At 38.3% G+C, this 27,729-nt stretch overlaps 1 protein-coding gene across 2 annotated transcripts in view; it reads left to right on the forward strand.

Annotated features, from left to right (window-relative positions):
- The window catches only part of FAM13A (family with sequence similarity 13 member A), a 238,005-nt gene that overhangs the window by 9,221 nt on the left and 201,055 nt on the right, over positions 1–27,729 (forward strand). For both annotated transcript variants that reach the window (XM_084881811.1, XM_084881812.1), the window contains exons 2-3: positions 1,655–1,844; positions 15,883–16,092. In XM_084881811.1, the coding sequence (XP_084737937.1) occupies positions 1,655–1,844; positions 15,883–16,092 (400 nt within the window). The remainder of the gene's footprint in view (positions 1–1,654; positions 1,845–15,882; positions 16,093–27,729) is intronic.

The following is a 27,729-nucleotide window of genomic DNA, read 5'->3' on the forward strand; positions in this document are numbered from 1 at the left end:
GCACTCCGCTGTCAGTTTATGACATTGTCAGTTTATGACTGTTCAGTAAACCATTCGGCCTGCGATTTAGGCTGGATTTTAGATTTTGGCCCCTTCTCTGATTGAGTTCGACACCCCTAATCTATACTAATAATAGAGGAATATGAAAATTGTCCAGGATGCCATCACAGTAACAGTAATAACCACCAGGCTGTGTGGGGCGACCAGACCAGCAGGGGAGGGGTGACTGGGCTGGTAGGGGAGGGCATTTGGGGGTGACCAGGCCAGAAGGGGGCAGTGGCAGCGATCAGGTCACAGGCAGAGGCAGTTAGGGGCAATCAGGCTGGCAGGTAGAGGTGGTTAGGGGTGATCAGGCTGGCAGGCAGGTGAGCAGTTATGAAGCAGTGGTCCTGGATTGTTAGAGTGATGTCCAACTGCCAGATATCCGACCAGCAGTCAGATATCCCCCAGGGGGTCCCATATTGAAGAGGGTGCAGGCTGGCCTGAGGGGACCCTTCTCCCCAATGCACAAATTTCATGTACCAGGCCTCTAGAGTTATTATAATTATACACCAACTGCCCTATAACATTAATGTAACTCTAAATTAGGGAGAGGAACATGGACTTAGAATAGGATGAAACTCTTTCTATTTCTGTGACTTTTACCAAATTACTTAACACTCTGATCTTTGCTTCTTCAACTCTAAAATGGAAGTAATATTTCTACTTTTAGAATCTCATAGCTACAGAATCTTGCCCTTATAATACTTTCATTAGTTGCTACCATTCATTCTTAAAAAGTGAGTTTCCTCCAATTTGCTATCTGTCCCCAAGTAAAATTGTTTGCATTTTGCCATCTTTTTTTTTCCAGTGTGTAGACTTATAGATGCACATGCTTTTAAAAGATCACTTAGTTATATTAAATCATGTTAAAATTTATCTCTACTAAAAGGAAAAAAATACATTTGTATGAATTATTTTTGTTGTGTTGGTAACTTAAATTAATTGAATGTAACTTGTATTTTATATCTATAACATGAGCAGTTTTGCTGGAATTTTTAAAATTGTGACTACCTAAAATGATACTGTTTCAGAGACGTGGCATTTTGAACCTCAAAGAGAATTGAGTTGATTTTATATGACAAAATATTGCTGAGAACTTCACAGGTATAATCAAGTCAGAGAAATAAATGTTTACTCCATATTTTTATATACATATCTATCCTAACATTGCAAATTAAAGCTGCCTTAAATGACATCTAGATAAATTTTTATCTTTAGAAACCTTTTATTGTTTCAGGATCTGCATGAAGTTTCAGTCTTCGTGCACGTTTTATTTGCCTTTTAACCAGTCACAACCCTGGGTTACTGTAGTAATATATCTTAGCTACTGCCCTGTATTGCTCCCTCCCTTAGCTACAGTTACGTTGTGGCTTTAGGTTTCTCATTATTTTTCACTCCTTTTAACCGTGATGTCGGTGGTAACACTGAGCCATTTGTAACACTGAGCAACACATGAGAGATGTTAGAGATTTTGAGTTGGAGTAAAAACAAGTGAAGACTACTGCTATCTGTTTTCAAACGGTTACATTTTAATTCAGGTGTTTGTGTTGTAACCATGCAACCTCCTGTGGTAAAAATGACTGACTGCTCTTTTTTCTTACGCTCTTTTAAGCAAAGTAAAGCCACAGTTCGGCTGAAAGAAGACATGAAAAAGATAGTGGCAGTGCCACTAAGTGAGCAGAAGAATTCTACCTATAAAAAGTTATTTGGTGTCAGCCTCCAAGACCTTCAACAGCAGGGACTCACTGAGAATGGCATTCCGGTGATAGTAGGGAATATCGTGGAGTACTTGACAAAGAATGGTAAGTCAAGTCTTATTTTCACGATGGTTTCCACAGTTTTCACATACAGCATTAAGTAATTACTATAAGCAATCACTTTAATTATTGAGGTTTCTACTGTAGAATGATATCTAGTTTTAAGTGCTGAAACACACTGTTTTGATACTAATAGTTCAATTGATAGTCAATACATTTTAAAAGAAAAGAGAACTCACTTTGGTTTTTGTCAACTGAGGTCAATCATGAATTCATTGGATACCTTTATTGCCTTCCTAAGCTCATTTATTTAGTAAAGATAAATAAATAAATAATAGAAGTAGTATTTGTAGCCTATTATGGGGTGTTAACTACTTTTGAAGTGATAAAATTAAGCATGTAAAACCATTGAAGAGTAACATATTACATTGCATGATAAAAAGATAAATTATATCTCTTCATTTTTGAGAGCTATATTGCCTTATAGATATAATTTTATGTAAAGCCTGGATAATTTGAAAAAAAATTACTTTATATTCCCTACATTCATGCCTTTAAACTATAGCAGTATGATAAGAGAATGGCAAACTATATAATAAATATCAATACACTCTAAAAGATTTGGGAGGGAAATATTTCAAGGGAGATCTTGGAATTTTCATCATTTTCTATACTGAAAAAGCCTTTCTGTACCTAAAACAAGATGAATTACAAAATAGAGTGTAAAGTTTGTGAGGAGTTTTAAAAGTTAAACTTGAAAGTTCAAAGAAATTCTGTACTTTTGCAATTTGCTTCAGCCCCCATATCTTCCCATGATTACAAGGCCGCTCCCCCTGCAAAGAAGAATCCTTCATTGCAAATGCTTGAGAAGCACCTTGCATTTGTTCCTCTATAGCTGTGGTTCTTAACCACTAATGCTGCGACCCTTTAATACAGTTCCTCATGTTGTGGTGACCCCCAACCATAAAATTATTTTTGTTGCTACTTCATAACTGTAATTTTGCTACTGTGAATGAATTGTAATGTAAATATCTGTGTTTTCCGATGGTCTTAGGCTCTACAACAGTGGCTCTCAATCTGTGGGTCGCAACTCTTGCTTTCTAATTTTTTTCTCCAATTGCTGTTCATATTGGGTGTGATTTTTTTGTCCTTTCTTCTAATTCACTAATTTAGTCCTTCACTTCTTCTAGTCTTCAGTTGAAATCTTCCATTTTGTTTTTATTATTGTAGCTGTATTGCTTTTTATTTCCTCTTTATTCTTACATAAGTTGTTGGTTTTCTCATCATCTGCTTTATGAACTGTATGGCTCTTATTTTGAATTCTTTTTCTGACATATTGCATTACTCTATTTCATTTAGTTCCTTTTTTAAAAAGCGATGCCTCCTTTTCTTTCCTTTGGGGGTTATTTCTTTGTCTCCCCATTTTGCTGCTCTTTCTGGCCCTGGGCTCCCTGCTTGGGATCTGAAGGGTTGAAGCCCCTAACAGTCCAATGGTCCTGGACTTTCTAACACCAGCGGCTGGGTCTGCCTTGAGTTTCACACCTTTATTGCCTCACCTCTGAATTGTTCCCCCTTCTCACATGGTTCTGGTCCCTCCATTATCTGTTTCTCAGCGTTGGCAAAGACGGGTGTACAGTTTCTCTGGTGTATGACTCTGTGAGGCCTCAGAGCCCCCTGGCATGCATTTTGTTGTGCAGATCCAGCTGCTAAGGCTGGATGTACCCTAGGTCCCTCTGGCAGTGCTCTTGCAGTGTGGTCCTGTGACCTCTGGCTAAGCACACCAAGTTGCACCAGCAGTTCTGACCCCAGCTGGAGGTTAGGCTATGTACCAGGTGGCAGCTCTGCTTGTGATGGGTGCAGAATACACACAGACCACACATAGACCAAAGGCTCAGTCTGGGCTGGGGCATAGCACACACTGGGCTGTGGCTGTGTCTGTGTCTGTTGGGGGTGCAGGGTGAGTACCAGCCAAAGGGTCTGTCTGTGCCGAGGGCAGGGTGCTTGCCGGGCAAGGGCTCTGTCTGGGCAGGGGTGTAATATGCACCCGGCTGTGGTTCTGTATTGGGATCAGGCATGCAGTGGGGAGTAGGGAGTGGGGTTCCTGTGGCTTGCACTCACAGCATGGGGACCTGAAGCACAGGATCCTGGAACACTGGGTGTGGGCTCTGGCTAGGAGGCACAACTCGGTGATCTCTCTAGTGTGCTCTCACTGCAGACAACTAGGACCCATGTTGTGGTACTATGCTGCTCACTGTTAGGGCACCATGGTGATTCCATGTGGGTTATGGCTGGCAAGAAGCTCCTTGCTCAGGTCCATGGGTGCTCTGCTCAGTCGGTCTGGGTGTTGGTGTTGCAGTACTCCTGGCCTCCATTGCTCCCCTCTTCAAGATGGTGTGGGTTCTCTGCCAAAGCCAAGCTGTCCTAGGGGTGCTCATGGCATAGCTGGGATTCCCCTTCTTTGACAGCTGATCTGCCTGTCCCTGTGACTCCTGAGATATCTGTCCCTCACTCACCCACACACAAACTACACACATCCACTGACACCTCTTTCACTGCTTTACTGTGTCACACTCTCTTCCTCCCTGCAGTCCTGTGGGCCGCCATGTTTGGGCACTGATTCTTGCCAGTCTTTTGCTGTCTTCAAAGATTCAGTGACTTAAAAACTTTTTTTTTGCATATATGGAAATTTCTTTACACTTACATTTCATTATTTTTCTTTAGCTATGTGCTTTATTCTTTTTTAAGTGTGTCATTTCAAGCACTGTGAGTATACTCATAGACTAACTTTCTAGAAGTGGACTTCTGAGTCAAAGGATATGTGCATTTATAATTAATACTAGAAGATTTGATCCAGTTTATATTCCCATCACCAAAATAAGAAAATTTGGGTAAAATTTGAATTAGAGATTTGTTTTCTTCTTTCCCTTAGCATGTCCTTAGTTACTCTCTAATAGGGTATATTCAGGTAATTCAAACTAAATGTTTTAGTGGGCAAAATCAGTCATTCTTAACTAGGGATGTGAAGTAGAATCACTACTGGTTTCTCTTGCAAGGGTGGTACCTCTGGTCTACTGAATCAGAATCTTGACTGGGCCAGCTAGGAGAGGTTATCTACCCAATCATTTCAAAAGGTTGTATAGTTCACTAATATTTAGACAACCAGGAATCTTTATTGCATTTGAAATTATCATGTTAGTAAACCAAAAAGCCTATGTAAGTTTGAAGGGTGGTATATGTTTAAGGGCATGGTACTTTTTATTTAGTTATTTTGTAGCCTTTTTCAAGTCAACAAGTATTCATTTTACAGCGGTGAGTAGACACTCTATATCAGGTATGAGATATAAGGAGATTAGTCATGATAATTTAACCAGTGGTATATACTGTGGTCATAGTTTGCTGTTTAATTAGATACAGACATTTAACAACTTGACATGAGGGGAACTCTTACTATAAAGGAATTTGGGACAGAAGAGGTTTATTAAGGCCTATATCAAACACACTTTTTTACTTTAAAAAACACATTTTTCTTTTCTTTTTTTTTTTTTTAGATTCAAAGGAAAATCTTATAAGTTATAAGGTATATCATCTTTAAACTATTTTAAAATAACTAGTTTTGCTGACAGTGTTACTAGATGCCTTCCCTTTAGCATGAAGACACTGTGCAATGTCATTTTAAGTAGTGTATGATTCTGCACTCACCACCAGATGTCAGAATATGCTTACATATTGTTATATTGCTTCCTGGGCCAAAGTGTTCCAATTAGGCAAATTCTGACTTCTGGCATATTTAGTTTCTAATGATGATATGTTCACACTATTTTATAATAAATATTGCAATTGTACAAAAAAGTAATTGTCAGTGGTGTAGATAGATGTTAATTAGGTTGTATGATCATTATTAAATTGATGTTCCATGATGCTTAATCCATATCTCCTGAAATGAAATTTAACAAAATTTCAGAAATGTATGAGAATAATGCCACAAAGTCTTCCAGATAGCTCCTTCTTCTGAACATTTAAGTTGTAATTATCATTTCCTAAAAATTTAGAGTAGGAAAATTTAGAGATTATTTAGTCTGGTAAGCCTCATATGGGCATTAGATATAAGTTCAAAAACAGTTTTGTTTTTTTTAAAAAAAACTGTTTTGTCTGTTCCCTTCCCACCCTTCCAGAGTGGATATAGCCATGACCAGAGATAAACTTCTGCTTGAAAATTATTGAGTATTCTAAAAGTTGTTTGGGTGAGAGATGTTCCTGAGGGACAAGTTGTGCAAATGAATAGAGACAGAAACGAATGGTTGAAAATCATTTTAACTTACATTCCTTCCATTTATAACTTGTCTTCATTAGTAATGTCTAGTGGGATCAGAAACCTTGAAAACCAAAGCCAGTTCTTAGAACTGATGGTTATTTTGGAGTAACTGGAAGTATATTTATCTGAGGGAAGGGTCACAAAACCTTGTTGGAAGTGAAATCTGTGAAATCTGACCCAGGGGGCATTCGCTAGGCCAAAAATAAGCCCAGGAGCTGAGTAAATACAGGTCTATGATGCAGAATTCTAAATTTTCAGGATTTGGGCCTGGAATAGGAATAGTATTCTCCTTTATTAGAGTGCTCTGCTTGGTGCCAGTATACATTTTTGTGTTACAGATGAAGCTTTGTGGAGTAGAGGAAACAGACCTGGAATGCTTTCAAAATGACATGCTAAAGTCTTCCAATAGTAACTGATATTTTGCAGCATTAACTAATATGATATGCCATTCCTTTTGTCTGATACTGAATAATAGATTACCCCCAAATGTAGCAGAGTAAAATAATAATGTTTATTGCCTAACGGGATTCCAGCACAACTGTTTCTTTTGTCTTAGGGTCTCTTCTAAGAGTTGTGATGTTGGCTGCAGCTACAGGCCTTTCAGGACTTGACTGGGGAAATGTTCACTTCCAAGCTTATTCACATGGCTATTGGCAGGATTTAGTTCCTTGTGGGCTATAGACCTGAGGTTTTCAGGTCCTCCTCGCAGGCTATTGTCCAGAAACTGCCCTCAGTTCCTTGCCACGTGGACCTCTCCATAAGGCAGCAATCAAAATAAATAGCAGCAATTTATCAGAGTGAGCAAGTAAGAGAATTCAGAGAGAGAGAGAGAGAGAGAGAGAGAGAGAGAGAGAGAGAGAGAGAGAGAGAGAGAGGAAACACAAGCAAGTCTTTTATAACCTAAATTCAGAAATGAGATTAGAACCCAATCACATTGCTTTGCTACATTGTTTTGGTTAAAATCAAATTACTAGGTTCAGCCCACACTCAAGAGGAGATTACACATGGATGTGGATACCAAGTGGTGGGGATCATTGGGGCCCTTTGAGAAGCTGCCTACCACACAGAGTGACTGGTATCTCCTCTGATTATGCCCTGACCTTACTAGTTGTTAAGTATTCTTAACATCCTCTCTGGTTTCACAAATTTTGTAAAACTTGGAGCTAAACTTTATGTCATCATTTGATATTTACGTTCTTCAGAGCAAAATAATACGTATGTAAATACAAAAATATAAACATCTCACTAGACTTCAAATTTTATAAAGAGAATGGTAATGTATTCTCTTTCTCAGAGTGGATTTCTTTAGTACCTAGCCTAGTGCAAAGTACTCATTAATATTTGTTGTCATAAAGGATTCAGAAAATGTGTTATCAAATTACAAATAAATTAGCATTCTTTTTCTCCCTTCTTCTATTCTCCCCTCGTTGTGTTTTGTTTTTTATTTTTGTAACACAAAGGGAGAACAGCAAAGGAAAAAGACCTAACCACATCCCACAGCAGCTTCTGAGGTTCATATGGAATTGTTTTAAAAAGACAATTTCAGGTCTATTTCAGGAAAACTAAGTACAACGACCTTAAAATGAAAACTTCCCATCTGTTTGTCACAAAGGGATCCAACCAGAGATACAAAATAAACCAGTTTGGAAAATGCCCCTTTAACACAAGGATGCGAGCTCTAAAGATCCTTTTTCTTTAGAAAGAGTAAGACAGAAAAAATTTATTAGAGGCAGGGAAGATGGCAGCTGGCAGGACAGCAGTGAGGAAGAGAGTATTAGTGAGTGAGGGAGAAAAAGAGGAGTGTGTGGATGTGGTGTGTGTGTGTGTGTGTGTGTGTGAGAGAGAGAGAGAGAGAGAGAGAGAGAGAGAGAGAGAGAGCGAGAGAGAGAGCTAGATCCTGCAGGGCTTTTGGGGGCTGGCTGAAATAATACCCTGGGGGGCCAGCTCTGACAGAAATGATGCCATCTTGAAGAGGCCCAGCCTCACTACCACCCAGACTGTTCTCAGACAACACCCCGGACCCTACAGGCACTCTGATCAAAGACCTGCTACCTCAGCTGTAAATCCACAGACACCAGAATTCCATCCTCTCTGGACATGGGCTCCTATGTGTCCCAGAATGTGTCCCCCACCCACCAGACCACTGTGTATTCCCTGGGCACTGTGTGTCCCACTGGCCAGCCTCAGACTGCACTTACTACCTGCCAAGCCTGCAACATCGGCCCCAGCCACTGCACGCTTTGGTGCTTGGACCCTTCTGTGAGAGCAAAAATGAGATAAAGAAAGAGCCCCCAAATGAAAGGAGTTTGTGAGGAAAATGAACTAAGTGAAACAGAGGTATGTAACATGTCAGATAAAGAATTCAGAGTAAGGGTCATACAGTTTCTGAAGAGGCTGGATGAGAAAACCAATAATGTAAGAATCAAGCGGAAATAAAAAGCAATACAGCTACAACAAAACCATGGTGGAAGGTTTAAACCGTAGACTATAAGAAGCAGAGTTAGTGAATTAGAAGATAGGGCAGAAAAACACAGTTGGAGGGGGGGAAAAATAGAAACAGGAGGAGAGCCTACGGGAGCTTTGGGACAACATGAAGCAAAGTAACATATGGATAATGTGGGTGCCAGAATGACAAGAAGAGGAGCAAGGACTAGAAAACCTATATGAAGAAATAGTGACAGAAAACATCCCTGATCTGGAGAAGAAAAAAGTCACAAGCACGGAGTCTCAAACAAGATGAACCCACAAAGACACACACTAAGACACATCTTAATTACAATGGCAAACATTAACAACAGAGAATCTTAAAGGCTGCAAGAGAGAAACAGAAAGTTATTACAAAGGACTCCCATTAGATTATCAAATGATTTCTCAACAGAAACACAACAGGCCAGAAGGGAATGGAATGAAGTATTCACAGTGATGCAAGGCAAGGGACTGAATTCAAGAATACTCTATCAAGCAAGGTTATCATTCAAAATTGAAGGGGAAATCAGGAGCTTCTCTGACAAAAAAAAGACAACAAAAAACAAAACAAAAAAACCAAACAAACAACTAAGGCAGTTTATCACTACCAATTCAGCAATGCAATAAATGTTAAATGGTCTGCTATAAAAAGAAGAAATAGGAAGTGAAGAAGGAACACAGGCATAATGAATAAAAATAACTACAAACAAGTAGCTATCAATAATAACCTTAAATGTAAATGGACTAAATGCTCCAATCAAAAGACAGAGTGGCTGAATGGCCCATATATATGCTATCTACAAGAGACCCACCTCAGAACAAGGGACTCACAGAGACTAAAAGTGAAGGGATGGAAAAATATTTTCTAGGCAAATGGAAATGATAAAAAGCTGGGTAGCAAAATTCATATCTGACAAAATAGACCTCAAAGTGAAGGCCATAACAAAAAATAAGGAAGGCCACTTCATAATACTAAAGAACTGATACAACAAGAGGATATAACTCTGGTAAACATATAGGCACCCAAATCAGAAGCAACCAAATATATAAAAAAACTTCTGGACTATATCAAGGGAGAGATCAACAACAATACAATCATGGTAGGGGACTTTGTAGACAAAAAAAATCAGCAAAGAAACAGCAATCCTAAATGATTCACTGGATCAGATGGACTTAATGGACAGCTGCAAAACATTTCACCCCCAAATATATAGAATATATATTCTTCTCAAGTGCACATGGGACATGGGACATTCTCAAAGTTAGATCACATATTAGAACACAGACAAAGTCTCTCCAAATTCAAGAATATTGAAAGCATATTAAGCAATTCTCAGATCATAATGGCATAATATTAGTAATCAATTACAATGAAAACAAACAAATTCATGCAGTTGGAGACTAAAGAGCATGCTGGTAAACAATGATTGGGTTACTGAAAGAGATCAAAGAATAAATTTTAAACATCCTGGAAACAAATGACAATAAAAACACAATAATCCAAAATCTATGAGACACAGTGAAAGCAATCCAGAGAGGGAAGTTCATATCATTACAGCCCATCCTTAAAAAACAAACAAAACGCCGAAACCGGTTTGGCTCAGCAGTAGAGCGTGGGTCTGTGGACTGAAAAGTCCCAGGTTCGATTCCGGTCAAGGGCATGCACGTTGGTTGCGGGCACATCCCCAGTAGGGGGTGTGCAAGAGGCATCTGGTCAATGTTTCTCTCTCATTGACGTTTCTAGCTCTCTATCCCTCTCTCTTCCTCTCTGTGAAAAATCAATAAAATATATTTAAAAAGAAAACACACAAAAAACCAAAAGAACAATAGCAACAAAAACACAAGAGAAACTTGTAATAAATTATATAACTTCACAACTCAAAGAATTAGAAAGCAGCAAGAAAAGTCCAGAGTGAGCAGAAGGAAGAAAATAATAAAGATCAGAGCAGAAATAAATGGCATAGAGACAAAAAAAAAAAAAAAAAAAAAAAAAAATCAAACCAAGAGCTGGTTCTTTGAAAGGATAAATAAGATTGAGGATCCTCCTCTAACCAGGCTCACCACGAAGCAAAGAGAGAGGTTCCAAATAAAATCAGAAATGAAAGTCGAAATAACAACAGACCCCACAGAAATACAAAGGATGGTTAAAAAAAAAAAAAAAAAAAAAAAAAAATATATATATATATATATATATATATATATATATATATATATATATATATATACACACACACACACACACACACACACACACACTATTAACAACTTTATTCCAAAAAACTGGTCAACCTAAAAAAAAGGGACATATTCCTAGAAAAATATGACCTTTCAAAACTCAATCTGTAAAAATAAAAATAAAAAATCTGAAGAGGTTGATAACTGTGGAGGAAATTGAATCAGTAATAAAAAATCTTCTAGCAAACAAAAGCCCTAGACCAGACTGCTTCACAGGGGAGTTTTGCCAAACATTCAAAGAAGAGCTAAAAACCTATTCTCCTCAGACTATTCCAAAGTATTCAAGAGGAAGGAACATTTCCAAGCTCTTTGTGAAGCCAGCATTACCTTAATCCCAAAACCAGATAAAGACACCACAAAGAAAGGAAATTATAGGCCAATATCTCTGATGAATATAGAAGCTAAAATCCTCAACAAAATTCTAGCAAATTGGATTGAGCATTACATTAGAGAGATCATACACCATGACCAAGTGGGATTTATTCTGGGAATGCAAGTAAGCTTCAATATCTGCAAATTAATAAATGTAATATACCACATAAATAAACTCAGAGATAAAAATTACATAGTCATGGATTGATGCAGAAAAAACATTGGACAAAATCCAACACCCTTTCTTGTTAAAAACTCTGCAAAGTGGGAATAGAGGGATCATATCTCAACATAATAAAAGCTTTATATTACAAACCTACAGCCAACATCTTATTCAATGGGCAAAGATAGGGATGCCCTTTCTCACCACTACTATTCGACATAGTACTGGAAGTGCTAGCCATAGCAATTAGAAAAAAAGAAGAAATAAAAGACATCCAAATTGGAAAAGAAGAAGTAAAATTGTCATTATTCGCACATTACATGATACAAAGAAAACCCTAAAGACTCCATCAAAAACACTATTAGAGTTAAATGAATTGGCAATGTAGCAGGGTATACAATTAATACCCAGAAATCTATAGCTTTTTTACACACCAATAATGAATTCACAGAAAGAGAAACAAAAACAATCCCATTTACCATTGCACCAAAAAGAAAAGAAAAAAAAAAAAAGTTACCTAGGAATAAACTTAACTAAGAAGGTAAAAGATCTGTTCTCAGAAAACTTTAAGACATTGGCCGGGACCGGCTTGGCTCAGTGGATAGAGCGTCGGCCTGCAGACTGAAAGGTCCCGGGTTCGATTCCGGTCAAGGGCATGTACCTTGGTTGCGGGCACATCCCCAGTGGGGGGTGTGCAAGAGGCAGCTGATCGATGATTCTCTCTCATCGATGTTTCTAACTCTCTATCCCTCTCTCTTTCTCTTTGTGAAAAATCAATAAAAAAATATTTAAAAAAAGAAAAGAAAAGAAAACTTTAAGACATTGGAAAAAAAAGATAGAGGAAGACATAAAGAAATGGAAAAATATACCATGTTCATGGATTGGTAGAATCAACATTATTAAAATGATCATACTACCCAAAGCAATCTATAGATTTATTGTAATCCCCATTAAGTTATCAATGGCCTAGAACAAATTCTCCAAAAATTCATATAAAATTAAAAAGACTCCGAATAGCTGCAACAATCTTGAGAAAAAAGAAAAAAGTAGGAGGGATCATAATTCCAGATGGCAAGCCATATTACAGAGCCACTGTCCTCAAAACTGCCTGGTACTGGAACAAGAACAGACATATAGACCAATGGAACAGATCAGAGAACTCAGAAATTGATCCAAGTCGTTATGCTCAATTAATATTTGACAAAGAAGGCAAGAGCATACAATGGAGTCAAGACAGTCTCTTCAATAAATGGTGTTTGAAAAATTGGACCGTTACATGCAAAAGAAATGAAGCTAGACCACCAGCTTACATCATACAAAACAAAAAAACAACAAAAAAAAAAACTCAAAATGGATAAAGGACTTAAACATAAGGAAAAACCATAAAAATCTTAGAGGAAGCCACGGGCAGCAAAATATCAGACATATGTCTTAGCAATATCTTCACCGATACAGTTCCTAGGACAATAGAGACTAAGGAGAAAATGAACAAATGGGACAGCATCAAAATAAAAAGCTTCTGAACAGCAAAGAAACCATCAACAAAACAATAAGAAAGCCCACTGCATGGGAGGACATATATGCCAGTATTATTTCTGACAAGGGTTTAATCTCCACAATTTATTGGGAAGTCATACAACTTACAAAAGGAAGTTAAACAACCCAATCAAAAAATGGGCAATGGATTTAAATAGACCCTTCCCCAAAGTGGACATACAGAAGGCCAAGGGACATATGAAAACATGCTCAAAGTCACTAATCATCTGAGAGATGCAAATCAAAATAATAATGAGGTACCATCTCACACCTGTCAGAATGCCTATCATCAATAAATCAACAAATGACAAGTGCTGTCAAAGATGCGAAGGAAAAGGAACCCTCCTGCACTGCTGGTGGGAATGAAGACTCATGCAGCCACTGTGGGAAACAGCATGGAGTTTCCTCAAAAAACTAAAAATGGAACTCCCATTTGACCCAGTGATCCCACTTCTAGAAATTTATTCCAAGAAATAAGAAACACCAATCAGAAAGGAAAAATGCACCCTATGTTCATAGCAGCACAATTTACAATAGCTATGATTTGGAAACAGCCTAAGTGCCCATCAGCAGATGAGTGGATTAGAAGGCTAATGTACATGGTACATCTACACAATGGAATACTACGCTGCTGTAGAAAAGAAGGAACTCTTACCATTTGCAACAGCATGGATTGACCTGGAGATCATTATGCTAAGCGAAATAAGCCAGTCAGAGAAAGATAAATATCGCATGATCTCACTCATTTGTGGAATATTGTGAACAACATAAACTGATGAACAAAAATGGATCCAGAGACAGAGAAGCATAGAACTAACTGTCAAGCCTCAGTGGGAAGGTATAGGATGGCGGGGGGAGGGGGGGCAGGTAAGAGATCAATCAAATCACTTGTATGCATCCATATAAGCATTACCAGTGGACACAGACACTAGGGGGGTAAGGTCATGTGCTGAGAAATGGACATAGGGAGAGGTCAATGGAAAAAAGAAGACATATGTAATAATTTAATCAATAAAGAATTTATTAAAATATATAAGTAAATAAATAATATTACAATAGCTATGTAAGGGCCAGTGGGGTATTTGAAATATCAGGGGGACTACTCTGTAAAGTATATGATTGTATAACCACTATGTTGTACACCTGAAACTAATACAGAATAATACTGAATGTGAAGAATAATTGGGAAAAAAGATGGGAAAATTGTATGTTATATGTTTTTCATCACAATAAAAAAAAATTTTTTTTTAATTAATAAGCCCAGCTGCTCTGATTCAGTGATTGAGTGTCAGCCTTTGAACAAGGAGGTCACAGTTCAATTCCAGGTCACATGTTGAAGTTATAGACTTGACCCCCAGTGTGGGGACATGCAGGAGGCTGCTGGTGGATGATTCTCTCTCGTGTCTCATGTTTCTATCTCTCCCTCTCTCCTTCTCCGAAATCAATAAAATATATTTTAACAACAACAAAAAAGAAAGAGCAAGACAATTTAGCAGGTAAGAGAAAGAAGTAAGGGCTGATATAAACAAGCCCTTCAATCTTAATAATTCCAATAGGAGTCAATGCTATGTCATTGCTAAAGTTCACGATTGGGTTCTCAAAGAAGAGTGGCAAGTTAAGTCCTTGGGTTACTCTTTCTTAGAATGATTGTTTCTGACATTTCTCACATTCCTTCATGGTCTGGCTCACTTGCTTATGTGCTGAGTCATCTCCTCAAACGCGGTACACTGAGCTGAAAGTCATTCTGCCTAAACTAGCCATCACCCTTTACCCCACTTCACCTTATTCTTGACAGTGTTTTTTTCCTCTAGATTTCTCGTTTTCAAACCTTACCTTTCAACTCTTACTCTTCCCTTACTTCCCTTTTGTACTAAGTTACCAATCACCTTTATACTCTCCTTTTCACTGCCTTCCCACCATAAGTTCTGTCTGATTGCCTGACAGTTGAATATAGTTTCCAGAAGGCAAGTTCTCTGCCCTCTGCATTCCATACTTGTTAGCTAGGTCTTTCTTAAACCTTGATTATATCCTGTTCCCCTCCTGTGCTCCCCACCCCACCCCCCACTTGAAAATGTGTTCCAGTGATAAAGTCTGCAGTCTTGAACTTGGCATTCATGGCCTTATCCCGTTTCTTCCATTTATTACCCCATCACTGTTTGACCTAAACATTCCACATTTTTATCTGCCTACCTTTCTTTATTCTGTCTTGTCTCTGCTTCCTAATTCATATGGTTGTTCTTTTTGTCATGGATAAATCAAGGTTTTGTGTGTTGTGGCTTAATTCTTTTGGGACCCCCTTAAGAAAAATAATACAAAATTAGGACCCAAACAAAGGAGGGGCCATAAAACTTAAACTGCATTAGTTTCACATGTCAGCCCCAGCCCTTCCACCTCCTTTGTATGCAAAGAAGCCAAAGGTTTCCTCCATGAAGCATTTGGTTGATCCTAGCCAAGACTAATATTGCCAGTTAGCTAAAGGCAAGATCTTGTCTTACACTACTTTATAGTCTCATAGAGTCTTATACCTTAAATTTAGTGATTACTAAGGAAATACTACTTCTTAATGAAATTATTACAAAATAGTCTGAGTTGCGAAGTTTCTTACATACATGCTATTTTTTTTTTTTAATAGTTGTTCTCAAAATGCTTAGCCATCATTGGGGCCCAGGGTTAGTTTCTGTTATGTTCTCTAAGATTATATGAGTGACATTTCTTTGTAGAACCGTGTATGTTCTGTGGTTATATATGTCCTAGCATCATTTTTAGAGGTCAGCTTTTATAACAGTTACGTATGCTCTTTTTGTTGGTATGTTGTAAACAGAGAATGCATTATTTTAGGAAAACATTTTTTACAAAATATGGAACTTGGTTATTATATACAATAGTATTCAAAGGATCCTGTCCCGAGAGCTATTTGTTTTTTGTTGTTATTGACCTATAGAGCTTGTATCGGTAAGCGACCTCTGTTCATTTCCTGTGTGTGCGCCTCACCGCTGCAGGGCTCACCCAGGAAGGCCTTTTCAGGGTGAACGGCAACATGAAGGTGGTGGAGCAGCTGCGCCTCAAGTTCGAGAGCGGCGCCCCGGTGGAGCTGCGGGAGGACGGCGACGTGTGCGCCGCGGCCAGTCTGCTGAAGCTCTTCCTGCGGGAGCTGCCCGAGAGCGTGATCCCCGCCGCCGCGCGGCCCCGGTTCCTTCGGCTCTTCCAGGGTCAGTGCAGTGAATCCTTCCATGAATTAACTCCGCTTTCCAGTTAAAACTAAACTTTTAGCACTGGCCGATTTGGCTCAGAGCGTAACATCTTTGGCCTGCCCACAGAAGGGTCCCAGGTTCGATTCTGGTCAAGGACACATGCGCTTGGGGTTGCTGGCTTGATGGGTGTGTGTGTGTGTGTGTGCAGAAGGCAGCCTATCAATTATTCTCTCTTATCATTGATGTTTCTCTCTCTCTCTCCTTCTCCCTTCCTTTCTGGAATCAATAAAAATATATATTTTTAGAAACAAAACTTTTAGATATTACATATTTTAATTTTAAATAGTTAAACTGGAAATATTAAAATGAGCTTTTACATACTTGTCATCCCTCTATAATCACCATCTTGCTATTTTACTCTAGGCCCCCATCTTCTACCCTAAAATAATACTAAACTGACCATGAATACCACTACTAAGTGGAATTCCTAAGATTTTTGGTATAGGAATACTTCAGTAACATAATAATAAGAAGCCCTTATGCTTTGGGGCCAAAGAATTCTTTTCTGACTAACAATTGCTATAGGAGTGAGAATGCGGCGTTAAATCTGTGTAGGAAATAATAAGTGAATTGTATTTGGTTAGTGAACTTTGAAAGTGACAGGTCACTTCTTTTTTCTCATAAACAAGATTGAATCCTAAGATAACTATATTAATTCTGTGAGGTAAAATTGATTTATGATCGTGGTATGAAGTAATTTTACAAAATGAAGAAACTTTTTTTTTTTTTTTTGTTCTTACCTATGGATGAGTTTAGTGATTTTGAGAGAGAAAGGAAGGGAGAGAAAGAGAGAGAGAAACTTCCATCGTCTACCTCCCATACTTGCTCCTACCAAGGATCCAGCCCACAGCCAGGCATGTGCCCTGACTGGGATCGGACTGGCACTAATGACGCCCAGCCAACTGAGCCACACCGGCCAGGGCATAATTTTTTATTTTACTAGTATTCTCTCATTCCTTGAAAACCTCTGAAGCTAAATCTGAGATGCTTCATAAAGTATAAATGGGATACCTGCTAGTTGTGTACTAACCTACTGAGTAAAGGGAATAAGGTATCAGATTGTGTAACCTCTGTAAAAATAAACATCTCTCTTTACTAATCCAGGTAGATAATAAGGAGTTACTCTGACAGAGGGTGCATCTGGTCACTCTAATGCTGATTACAGACTCTCTGAAAGCAGTTACAGTGTTCTCATCTCCCCTTTTCTACTACACATTGATATCTAATGAACTATTTTTGCTCTAATTTCCTGAGTAAAGACTACCCTGCTCTCATGTTTGTCCTCATCATAACAGCTTAGCTTTCCAGATATTCTGTCACATCTCAATGCCAGATTTCTTTTTTTAATGTTGTTACGAACCTTCAGATTATATTCTATATAGAGAGCAAGCTACCTCCTAATTGAATAGCTTAAAATACTTAGATCAAGATCCTATTTTCCATGCTAAAGAGCATGGAATTCTGGAGCCTCAACTAAGTATTGTTCAGACATTTGAGCTGAAGAGAGTCTGGATGCTGCCCCAGCATCCCTGCTTTGGGGCAGCCTTTGGTTTTGTAGACAACTGGGCCCTCTGAGGAAGAGCACATTTACATTTTCACTTTCTAACAGATTACCAGTTTTGGGAGCTGTCTGGTATCAATCAGAGATTATTATTACGTTTTTAGTTAGCAACCCGGATCTCTGCACACCAGGTATTTATCGAAAACTACCTAAAATGTGATTTCTGTAAGAATGTTTTGCTCCTGCCGAAACTGGTTTGGCTCAGTGGATAGAGCGTTGGCCTGTGGACTGAAAGGTCCCAGGTTCAATTCCGGTCAAGGGCATGTACCTTGGTTGTGCGCACATCCCCAGTGTGGGTGTGCAGGAGGCAGCTGATCAATGATTCTCTCTCATCGATGTTTCTGTCTATCCCTCTCTCTTCCACTCTGTAAAAAAATCAATAAAATATATTAAATTAAAAAAAAAAATGTTTTGCTCCTGTCACAGGCTTGGTGTGGACAATTTCTGGTTAAGAGATCATCTTTTTCTGTTTTCATGTGAAACTTATCTCTGATTGCAAGGACTCACCTTCCTTAATTGAGGCTTTTAAGTTAATGATCTCAGTTTGGCTATATTCCATGCCTTTGATCCTTTATTCTTATTTTGGTGGGCCAGTAATATATGTTTTCTCTTTTTATAGTCTCAGGTGTGGTTGGGGAATTGTAAACAATAAAAAGACTTTAGGATAGAATTAATTTAATTTAGGATTAACTAGAAATCCCTTACTGTGAATGTTCCCTACTGAAAAATCTGTAATATAAATGCAAATATTCCTTTCCCATAATTGGATATGGAAGGCCCACCCTGGCAAAGGGGTTTTTTCCGACTGTCGTGAGTGGAAATTAATAAATTAGGGAGTTTTGAAACCAGGTTGAATTAGCACCAAGGAGGGCTGATGCAGACTCTACTTTGACAAGCCCCAAGGCAGCTATTATTCTTCAGGAATTCAAATCTTTTCTATCTGTACCTAGGGTGGGGCCTTTATTTTTAAAATACTTCAGCCTGTCAGACCTGATCTTTTGTCCTGAAAGGAAGAAGCAGTCTCCCACTTTCTAGGAACCTTCTGTGGCTGACTAATGCTCCTTCCCTTCCTTCAGGTGAATTTGGGACTTAGCCCAAAGACGCATGCTATTAGCTTGGTAAGATCAGATGTATGCTCTTTGTGGGGTCCTTTTTGTTTTCAATCTAATTTTTCTTTTATTGCATTTTTTCATTTTAACAAAAACAATTTTAAGTATAAATGTTTATCTCAGTGATCCAGCTGTTTTTTGTTTGTTTGTTTATTGACTTTTTTTTTATAGAGAGGAAGGGAGCGGGATAGAGTTAGAAACTTCTATGAGAGAGAAACATCCATCAGCTGCCTTCTTCACGCCCCCCAACCAGGGATGTGCCCGCAACCAAGGTACTTGCCCTTGACTGGAATAGAACCTGGGGCCCTTCAGTCCGCAGGCCGATGCTATATCCACTGAACCAACTGGTTAGGTCCAGCTGTTTTTATTTAAGAAAGAAGAGAGATCCTGATGTGGCATCCAGACAATTGCTCAGTTAATACAAATAATGGAAATGAAGAGGGAAAGTTATTATGGGGCCATGATGAATAAAATGAATGTCGGTGCTTAGGAGACGGGGGATTAAAGCTGACGATGTGAATTTCATAGTCATCTACATAAACTCATCAGTCTTCATACTTAGCATTCTGAATATTAGAGCTATAAAGAGATGACAGTAAACTAGTTTATATATCTTTCATCGTGCTTTAAGTGCCTATTCTGTGCCAAGATTGCGCCTAGATGCTTTATGTATGTCTGACCTCTAAACCCATTACAACTACTACTACAAATACAGTTAGCCTTGACCAATGCAGGGTTAGGGGCACCAACCCCCTGCACAGTAGGAAATTCACATGCAGGTGTTTGTTTGTTTTTTATTTGTTTTGTTTTGTGTGTGTGTGTGTGTGTGTGTGTTTAAAGTATTTATTGATATGAGAGAGAAAGAGAGAGAGAGAAAGAGAGAGAGAGAAGCATCGATTTGTTGTTCCAATCATTTATGCCTTCATTGATTGCTTCTTGTATGTGCTCTGACCATAGATCGAACCTGCAACCTTGGCATATTGGGAGGACACTCCAACCAACTGCGCTACCTGATTAGGGCTCCATGTATAGCTTCCGACTTCCCCAAAACTTAATGACTAATAGCCCACTGTTGACTGGAAGCCTTACCAATCGCATAAGCAGTCAGTTAACATATTTTGTATTTATATGTATTATATACTGTATTCTTATAATAAAGATAGCAAGACAAAAGAAAATGTTATTAAGAAAATTATAAGAGCCGAAACCGGTTTGGCTCAATGGATAGAGCGTCGGCTTGGGGACTGAAAGGTCCCGGGTTCAATTCCGGTCAAGGGCATGTACCTTGATTGCGGGCATATTCCCAGTAGGGGATGTGCAAGAGGCAGCTGATCGATGACTTTCTCTAATCGATGTTTTTCTCTCTATCCCTCTCTCTTCCTCTCTGTACAAAATCAATAAAATATATTTTTTTAAAAATTATAAGGAAAAGAAAATACTTTTATAGTATTAACATGGCGGTTGGGAGGAGAACACACATATAAAGGACTCATGTAGTTCAAACCCGTGTTATGCAAGGGTCAGTTGCATTTCAGTGGATAAGGAAAGTGAAGCTCAGTGAGGGAAAGTTAATTACTTTCTGGCAAATTGGGAACTGCCTCGCTGCAATGCCCACACTTTCCCCAGCATATATTGTGCATTAGTCAGCTTGGGCTGCCATAATAGAATGCCAGACTGGAGGGCTTAGCCAAGAGAAGTTTATTTCCTCACAGTTCTGGAGGCTCGAAGTTCATGACTCAAGGTGCTGGCAGGGTGGTTCCTAGTAAGATCTCGCTCCTTGGCTTGCAGATGGTGCCTTCTCACTGTGCCTTCACTTGGCATTTTCTCTGTGTGCATGTTCTCCTACTGTCTCTCTTTCCCTTCTCAGAGCCCTACTTCTATGCCCTCATGTAACCTTAATTGTCTTCTGATAGGCCCTATTTCCAAACACAGTCATACTGGGGGTGAGTAGGGCTTTAACCTGTGAATTTTGTAAGGACAGAATTCAGTGCATAACACTGTGCTTTTAAAAACGTATGACACACCCCTTCGGAACCAGCAGGTCCCAGCTCCCAGTCAGGGTATATGACTGTGTTTCAAGCTCAATCCCCAGTACTCAATCCCCAGTATGGGGCATGCAGGAAGTAGCTGATCTCATCTCATCAATTATGTTTCTATCTCTCCCTTCCTCTTTGAAATCAATAAAAATATTACAAAAAATGTAAAGATAAACTATATAGAGACAAAAAAAAAAAATACAAAAGATCAACAAACCAAGAGCTGGTTCTTTGAAAAGATAAATAAGATTGATGAACTGCTAGCCAGGTTCACCAAGAAGCAAAGAGAGGGGACCCAAATAAACAAAATCAGAAATGAAAGAGGTGAAATAACAACAGACCCCACAGAAATACAAAGGATTGTTTAAAAAATACTTCAAACAACTCTATTCCTGGAGAAAATGGACATATTCCTAGGAAAATATAACTTTCCAAAACTCAATCAGAAAGAATCTAAACAGCTCAATAGGCCAATAACTATGGAAAAAATTGAAGCAGTCATTAAAAAGCTTCCAGCTAACAAAAGCCCAGGGCCAGATGGCTTCACAGGAGAGTTATACCAACCATTCAAGGAAGAACTTAAACCTATCCTCCTCAGGCTATTCAAAAAAATTCAAGAGGAAGGAACAATACCAAGCTCATTCTATAAAGCCAACATCACCCTAATATCAAAACCAGATAAAGACAACTCAATGAAAGAGAATTACAGGCCAATATCCCTCATGAACATAGATGCCAAAATCCTCAACAAAATTCTAGCAAATCGGCTCCAGCAGTACATCAGAAAGATCATACACCATGTCCAAGTAGGATTTATCCCAGGAATGCAGGATGGCACAATATCCACAAGTCAGTAAACATAACACATCACTTAAATAAGTGAAAGATAAAAATCACAGATCAATTGATGTAGAAAAAGCATTTCACAAAATCCAAACCCTTTCTTGATTTAAAAAAACAAAACAAAACAAAACAAAACAAAACAAAACAAAAAACTCTCAACAAGGTGGGAATAGAAAGACAATATTTCAATATAATAAAAGCCATATATGATTAATCCACAGCTAACATTATACTCAATGGGCAAAAACTAAAACCATTTCCCCTAAGAACAGGAACATGACAGGGATGCCCACTCTTACCACTTCTGTTTGACATAGTACTGGAAGTATTAGCCATTATAACTAGACAAGAAGAAGAAATCGCCAAGACCGGTTTGGCTCAATGGATAGAGCGTCGCTTGGGGACTGAAGGGTCCCGGGTTCGATTCCGGTCAAGGGCATGTACCTTGGTTGCGGGCATATCCCCAGTAAGGGGTGTGCAAGAGGCAGCTGATCGATGACTCTCTCTCATTGATGTTTCTAACTCTGTATCTCTCTCCCTACCTCTCTGTACAAAATCAATAAAATATATTTTTTTTTAAAAAGAAGAAGAAATAAAAGGCATCCAAATTGGAAAAGAAGAAGTAAAGCTGTCCTTATTTGCAGATGACATGATATTGTACATAAAAAAACAAAAAGAAAAACAAAAGATTCCATAAAAAAACTAATAGACTTAATAAATGAATTCAGCAATGTAGCAGGATACAAAATTAATGCCAAGAAATCAATGACATTTCTATTCACCAATAATTAACTTGCAGGAAGAGAAACTAAAAAAAGCCACTGTGAACAAAAACTAAAAATGGAACTCCCATTTGTCCCAGTGATCCCACCTCTAGGAATATATCCCCCAAAAAACAGAAACACCAATCAGAAAGGATATATGCACCCCTATGTTCATAGCAGCACAATTCACCATAGCTAAGATTTGGAAACAGCCTAAATGTTCATCAGCAGATGACTGGATCAGAAAACTATGGTACATCTACACAATGGAATACTACACTGCTATAAAAAAGAAGGAATTCTTACCATTTGCAGCAGCATGATGGACCTAGAGACCATTATGTTAAGTGAAATAAGCCAGGCAATGAAAGAAAAATAACACATGATCTCACTCATTTATGGAAAATAAAGAACACTATAACCTGATGAATAAAAAGATAGATACAGAGGCAGTAAAGCACTGAACAGACTGTCAAATTACAGCAGGAAGGCTGGGGAGTGTTGGGGAGGGAGGGAGGGAAATAGATCAACCAAAGGACTTGTATGCATGCATATAAGCATACCAAGGGACACAGGACACTGTGGGGGTCGGATGAGGACATGCGACAGAGGGTAGGGGAGGATGGGGGAAGGTCAATGGGGGGAAAAATGGAGATATATGTACTACTATATGTAATACTTTAAACAATAAAAGATATTTTTTAAAATGGGGGAAAATATTACAAAAATGTATCACAATTTGGTAAGTGTACAAGTAAAATTAGTAAAGAGCCTACAGAGGATGCTACTTAGGTGGTCTCTGGGATAGAAATTATTATTACAGAATTGATGTTTTGTCTTTGAAATCTTTAATGGCTAGCACAGCTAAGAGTAAATAATGATTCTAAAATCCGTGGGAATAATTTTACTGGGGTGTGTTTTCTTAATTTGTATAATTAATTTTTTTATGTTTTTAGTTTGTGTTTTAACATTGGTTCTCTTTGAGAATTTATTACTTGCAGTGACAATAGATTACCCACTGTTTAGTTTAATGTCTAGCAGATGTTTTATTTATATAGTTTAAAACCTACCAAGTATTTTATTTATATAATCTCTTGATCCCAGCACCGGCCCTAATGTGGTATAGGCCCATTATTTCCTAGTGGATTTTCACTAGATTTTCTCATTTTTTTCCAACTGGTTCTTCACTATAGCCCTTAGCTGCCTCAGGTACCAAGGAATCCTGTGATACCCAGGGACTAAGCCTCAGCACTCCTACCTGATCATAATACACTTGCCCAAATGCATGCGTGGCGGTAAGCTCCCTGGAGATTGCCAGGCTTTGGAACAGTCTCTCTTCAGTCACTTGCATTCACTTCCAAATGTCTTCGCAATCTCACCTACTTCTGTCTTCTCTGCTGTTTTTGTTTGCCCTTGCATGTTTATGCTTTTTGAACATTATTTTATTGTCATTATAATGGAATCTTGGGAAGAATATGTGATCACTCTTTTAAATGGACATTTTCCTTTGCCTCCCCAGCCCTATACTTGATTTTAAATGGAACAGGATTTTATAATAGCTGTGCAAATCATACGTGAGAATAAAGTGCCTGTGAGTTTTAGTTTATGAGTGTTTGATAATTTAAACAGTAACTGTTTTTCTTAAGAAAAGCACCCTAATAATAGGGCCATTTTCATGAGTACAATGTCCAATTGTAAAGAAATCTAATTTAATAAGCTGACTTGTACTTGAGCCTTGAGTTCTGCTTTTCTTCATTATGTGAGGAATTCACTCAGAAAGTTTGTCAAGCTTGTCTTTTATCCTTACTGCATATCCTGATGACACTTGCATTGTTTGCAATCAGCTGAGTGGTTTTTACCTTGCAGGTTTTGGCTACTTATAATACTCATTATGTTGTCACTCTTTGGATAGTATGAGCTCCATAGGAAGTACAGGACATATTTCCTACCCTAGGTTAATTTCTCCTTACTAAGAAGTTCCTTTTCTTTTGAAATTATTCAACCTTCACAAATTTCTGTGTCTGTGAAAAACAGAATTATTATATTAAACTCCAAGTTTAAGCCCTTTCCATTTTCAGTTTGTGTCTTTTAGGCATTTTATAAACTATTCTTTTCTTCTGGATAAAGATCTAAATGTAGAATAGAATTAAAAGGTGGCCTTTGGCATTTTTGCCCAAGGTGCCAATCATTCAGATTGTGAAACCTGAACTGGAATGAGTTTCGAGTATGGTACCAGGAAGCCCAGGTTTTCACATGTGACTCCATACATTTTGATGACATTTCTGTTGGCTCTGCTTTTGTCCGATCCACGTGACAGGAAAAACCTTATTTGTGTTTATGATACTCTGTGATCTCTAAGATTGTAAATCCTGGTAACTAGATGATCTTTTCTGTACAGAGCACATATATAAATCTTTTTTTTTTCCTTTGATGCTGTCAGGTAGTTATAAGTAATGAGTGGGCTTATGCAAATCCTGAAAGAGAAGCATGGCTAAGCAAAGTTCCGCATTAGAGCTGGTCTTGAAGTGTGTGTGTGTGTGTGTGTGTGTCTGTGCGCTTGTGTGCATGTGTGCATGTAAATTTGTTGAAGTCTTTCATTTACTGTCCTCTTTTTAGTTCTCTTTATTCTTGACAGATTATATCTTTTAAAATATTTTATTGTCATTTCAGTGATTTATTAGGAGAAAAGTAGATAAAATTACCTTTGGCTGTAACTTCTCTGACTTTTTTCGCCTATACTTGATTTTAAAGCAAACAGAATTTCCTTTTAAGAGGTTTATTGAGATGTAATTTACACATCATAAAGTTGCCCCTTTTAAAAGTGTATGATTTAGTGATTCTTAACGTATTCACAGAGTGCAACTATCACCACATCTGGTTTTAGAACATTTTTATCACTTCATAAACAAACTGGAAGTGTATTAGCAGACACTCCCCATTCCTTCCTCCTTCTCCCCTCCACCCCTCCACTTTCCCCAGCCCTGGGCAATCTGTCTGTCTAGGTTGCCTATTATGGACATTTCCTATAAATGGAATCACATGCCATGTGGTTTTCTTGTGACTGGATTCTTTCACTTAGTATAAGTTACAAGGTCCATTCTTGTTGGAACATATATCAGCACTTCCTTCCTTTTTATGGCTGGTTAATATTCCCTTGCATGACTGTACCACACTTTAGTTATCCATTCATTCATTGATAGACTTTGGGCCTCTTTCACCTTTTGGCTATTATGAATAATGCTGTCATAAACATTTATTTACATGGTCTTATATGGACATAACCTTTTGACTAGCTGTGCTGTTATGAACACTGACCTACAAATTCTTATGTGGATATGTGCTTTCATTTCTCTTGAGTAACTGCCTAGGAATGGATTTGCTGGGTCAAATGGTAACTTTATGCTTAACATTTAAGGAACAATTTTCCAAAGTAATTGAACTATTTTACATTGCCATTAATAATGAATGAGAGTTTTTAATTTCTCTGCATCCAGCCAACACCTGTTGTTATCTGTGTTTTGTATTTTAGGCAATAGAACTTTGTAGTAGCAAGAAGATTATGGGCCTGCAGAGGAAAAGAGAGGAGAACAAACCGCTTCAAGGTCAAGAGATAGGTCTATTAGGGAAGTTAGCAATTAATTATTATGAACTGAGTGAAATCCTCAGTAAAGTCTGCACTTTTCATTCATGCTTTTATGTGAGGAGTATCTTCTTTGGATTGAGCTGTAAGAGAGTACAGGCAACAAATGGATTTTTTTTTTTAATATGCAATTTGTGCTCGCTTCGGCAGCACATACACTAAAATTGGAAGGGTATAGAGAAGATTAGCATGGACCCTGTGCAAGGATGACATGCAAATTCGTGAAGCATTCCATATTATAAAAGGTATCCAAGTTGTATTAATAGGTCAACTCACTTAAAAGAAATATTGAAAATTTGCTTAAAAAATATCAAATTGAACGTATGTCAAATAATTAGTTTGCTAACCACCCATAAATCTGTCCTAATTCCATTCAGCTGCATTGTAAACACCTACTTTTCTGAACCCATGGACATAACCAATTTTTGCATTGAGTCCCTAAACAAATTTGAAGACTTAATGGAGAAAGAAGAGACCTTCAAAATAGACTTAAATAACTCTGGGCTTCATGGTTTAACTCAAAGGACACCAAATCAGTCCACTTACAGCTTGAGCAATGTCAGCTGAATCTCAGGGAAGGATAAGTGGTGACATGTTTTCCCTGTTAACTACTCAGTAAGATGTGTGTAATCTCTCCCCCACCCCCCATTTAATATAGGGCTAGATTCCTAGGGAAAGCCAAGCAGCTAAATTTTATTTAGCTGGGATGGTGCCTTATTGTTCAAGATTAGCGTGTTATATATTCAGAGGCTCCCCTTTCTGTGTGCTGTGATTGTGTTTCCTGTTCTCCTGTGTACTGGCATCCCACATAAGCACGTTCTTCAGCTGTTAAATGCTTGTCTAACAGCTAACCTAGATTTGATCTTCCAGTTTGGAGATTTAGATAGACCATTTAATCTGTTTCTTATATTTTTATCTGTACCAACTGTTTCCTCTGACAAGCATTCAGCACTCAGGAAATGCCCTCAGAACAGATTTAGCTGATCTACTATCTATGTATCATCAGGAGTTAGTTTTTGTTACTGGACTGAAATGTAAAGCCTCACTGATTTTCTGTTCAGCCTGCAGGCCTTTGCCTACATGTTACTTTGAGCAAATACTAATTGTGCGGGTCAGCATGTAGATTCATTCTGGGAGCAGGAGTTGAGTGTGGATACCGGCTAATTTAGCAATACACATACTTCCGCATCTTACAGAATCTAATCGGAATGGTAAGATTGGTAGTTTCATTAATAGTGTCTAAGAAAAGACTGTAATTAATTTTTATTAGTCACTTTATCATCTCGCCCTTTGAGAAATTTGTGTGAGGCCTCTGAGAAAGAACTTTGTCATGGGCAAGGGTTGCGAGAGAGCTATAAAAACATGGAAAAGTACAAATTCCATTAGTTTTACACGGAAAAGTACAATTAGTTGTAAGACCTGATTATTAAGCTTCTCATTACTCTAAAGAAGTGATTTTACTTCTGGAGAATGAAATGCAGAGGCAGTTTGTGATTGTTTTTCCCCATTCTCCTGCAAATGCATATTTAGAAAGAAATGTAATTCACATTTTTATTCTCACACTGGAGGCCCAGCGCGCAATTGAAATCTCGTGAGGAGACTCCCGCTTCCCACCATGCAAGGGGGCAGCCTGCTGGGGGGC

Source organism: Pipistrellus hanaki (genome assembly GCF_964339955.1).
Source record: "Pipistrellus hanaki genome assembly, chromosome: 1".
NCBI lineage: Eukaryota > Metazoa > Chordata > Mammalia > Chiroptera > Vespertilionidae > Pipistrellus > Pipistrellus hanaki.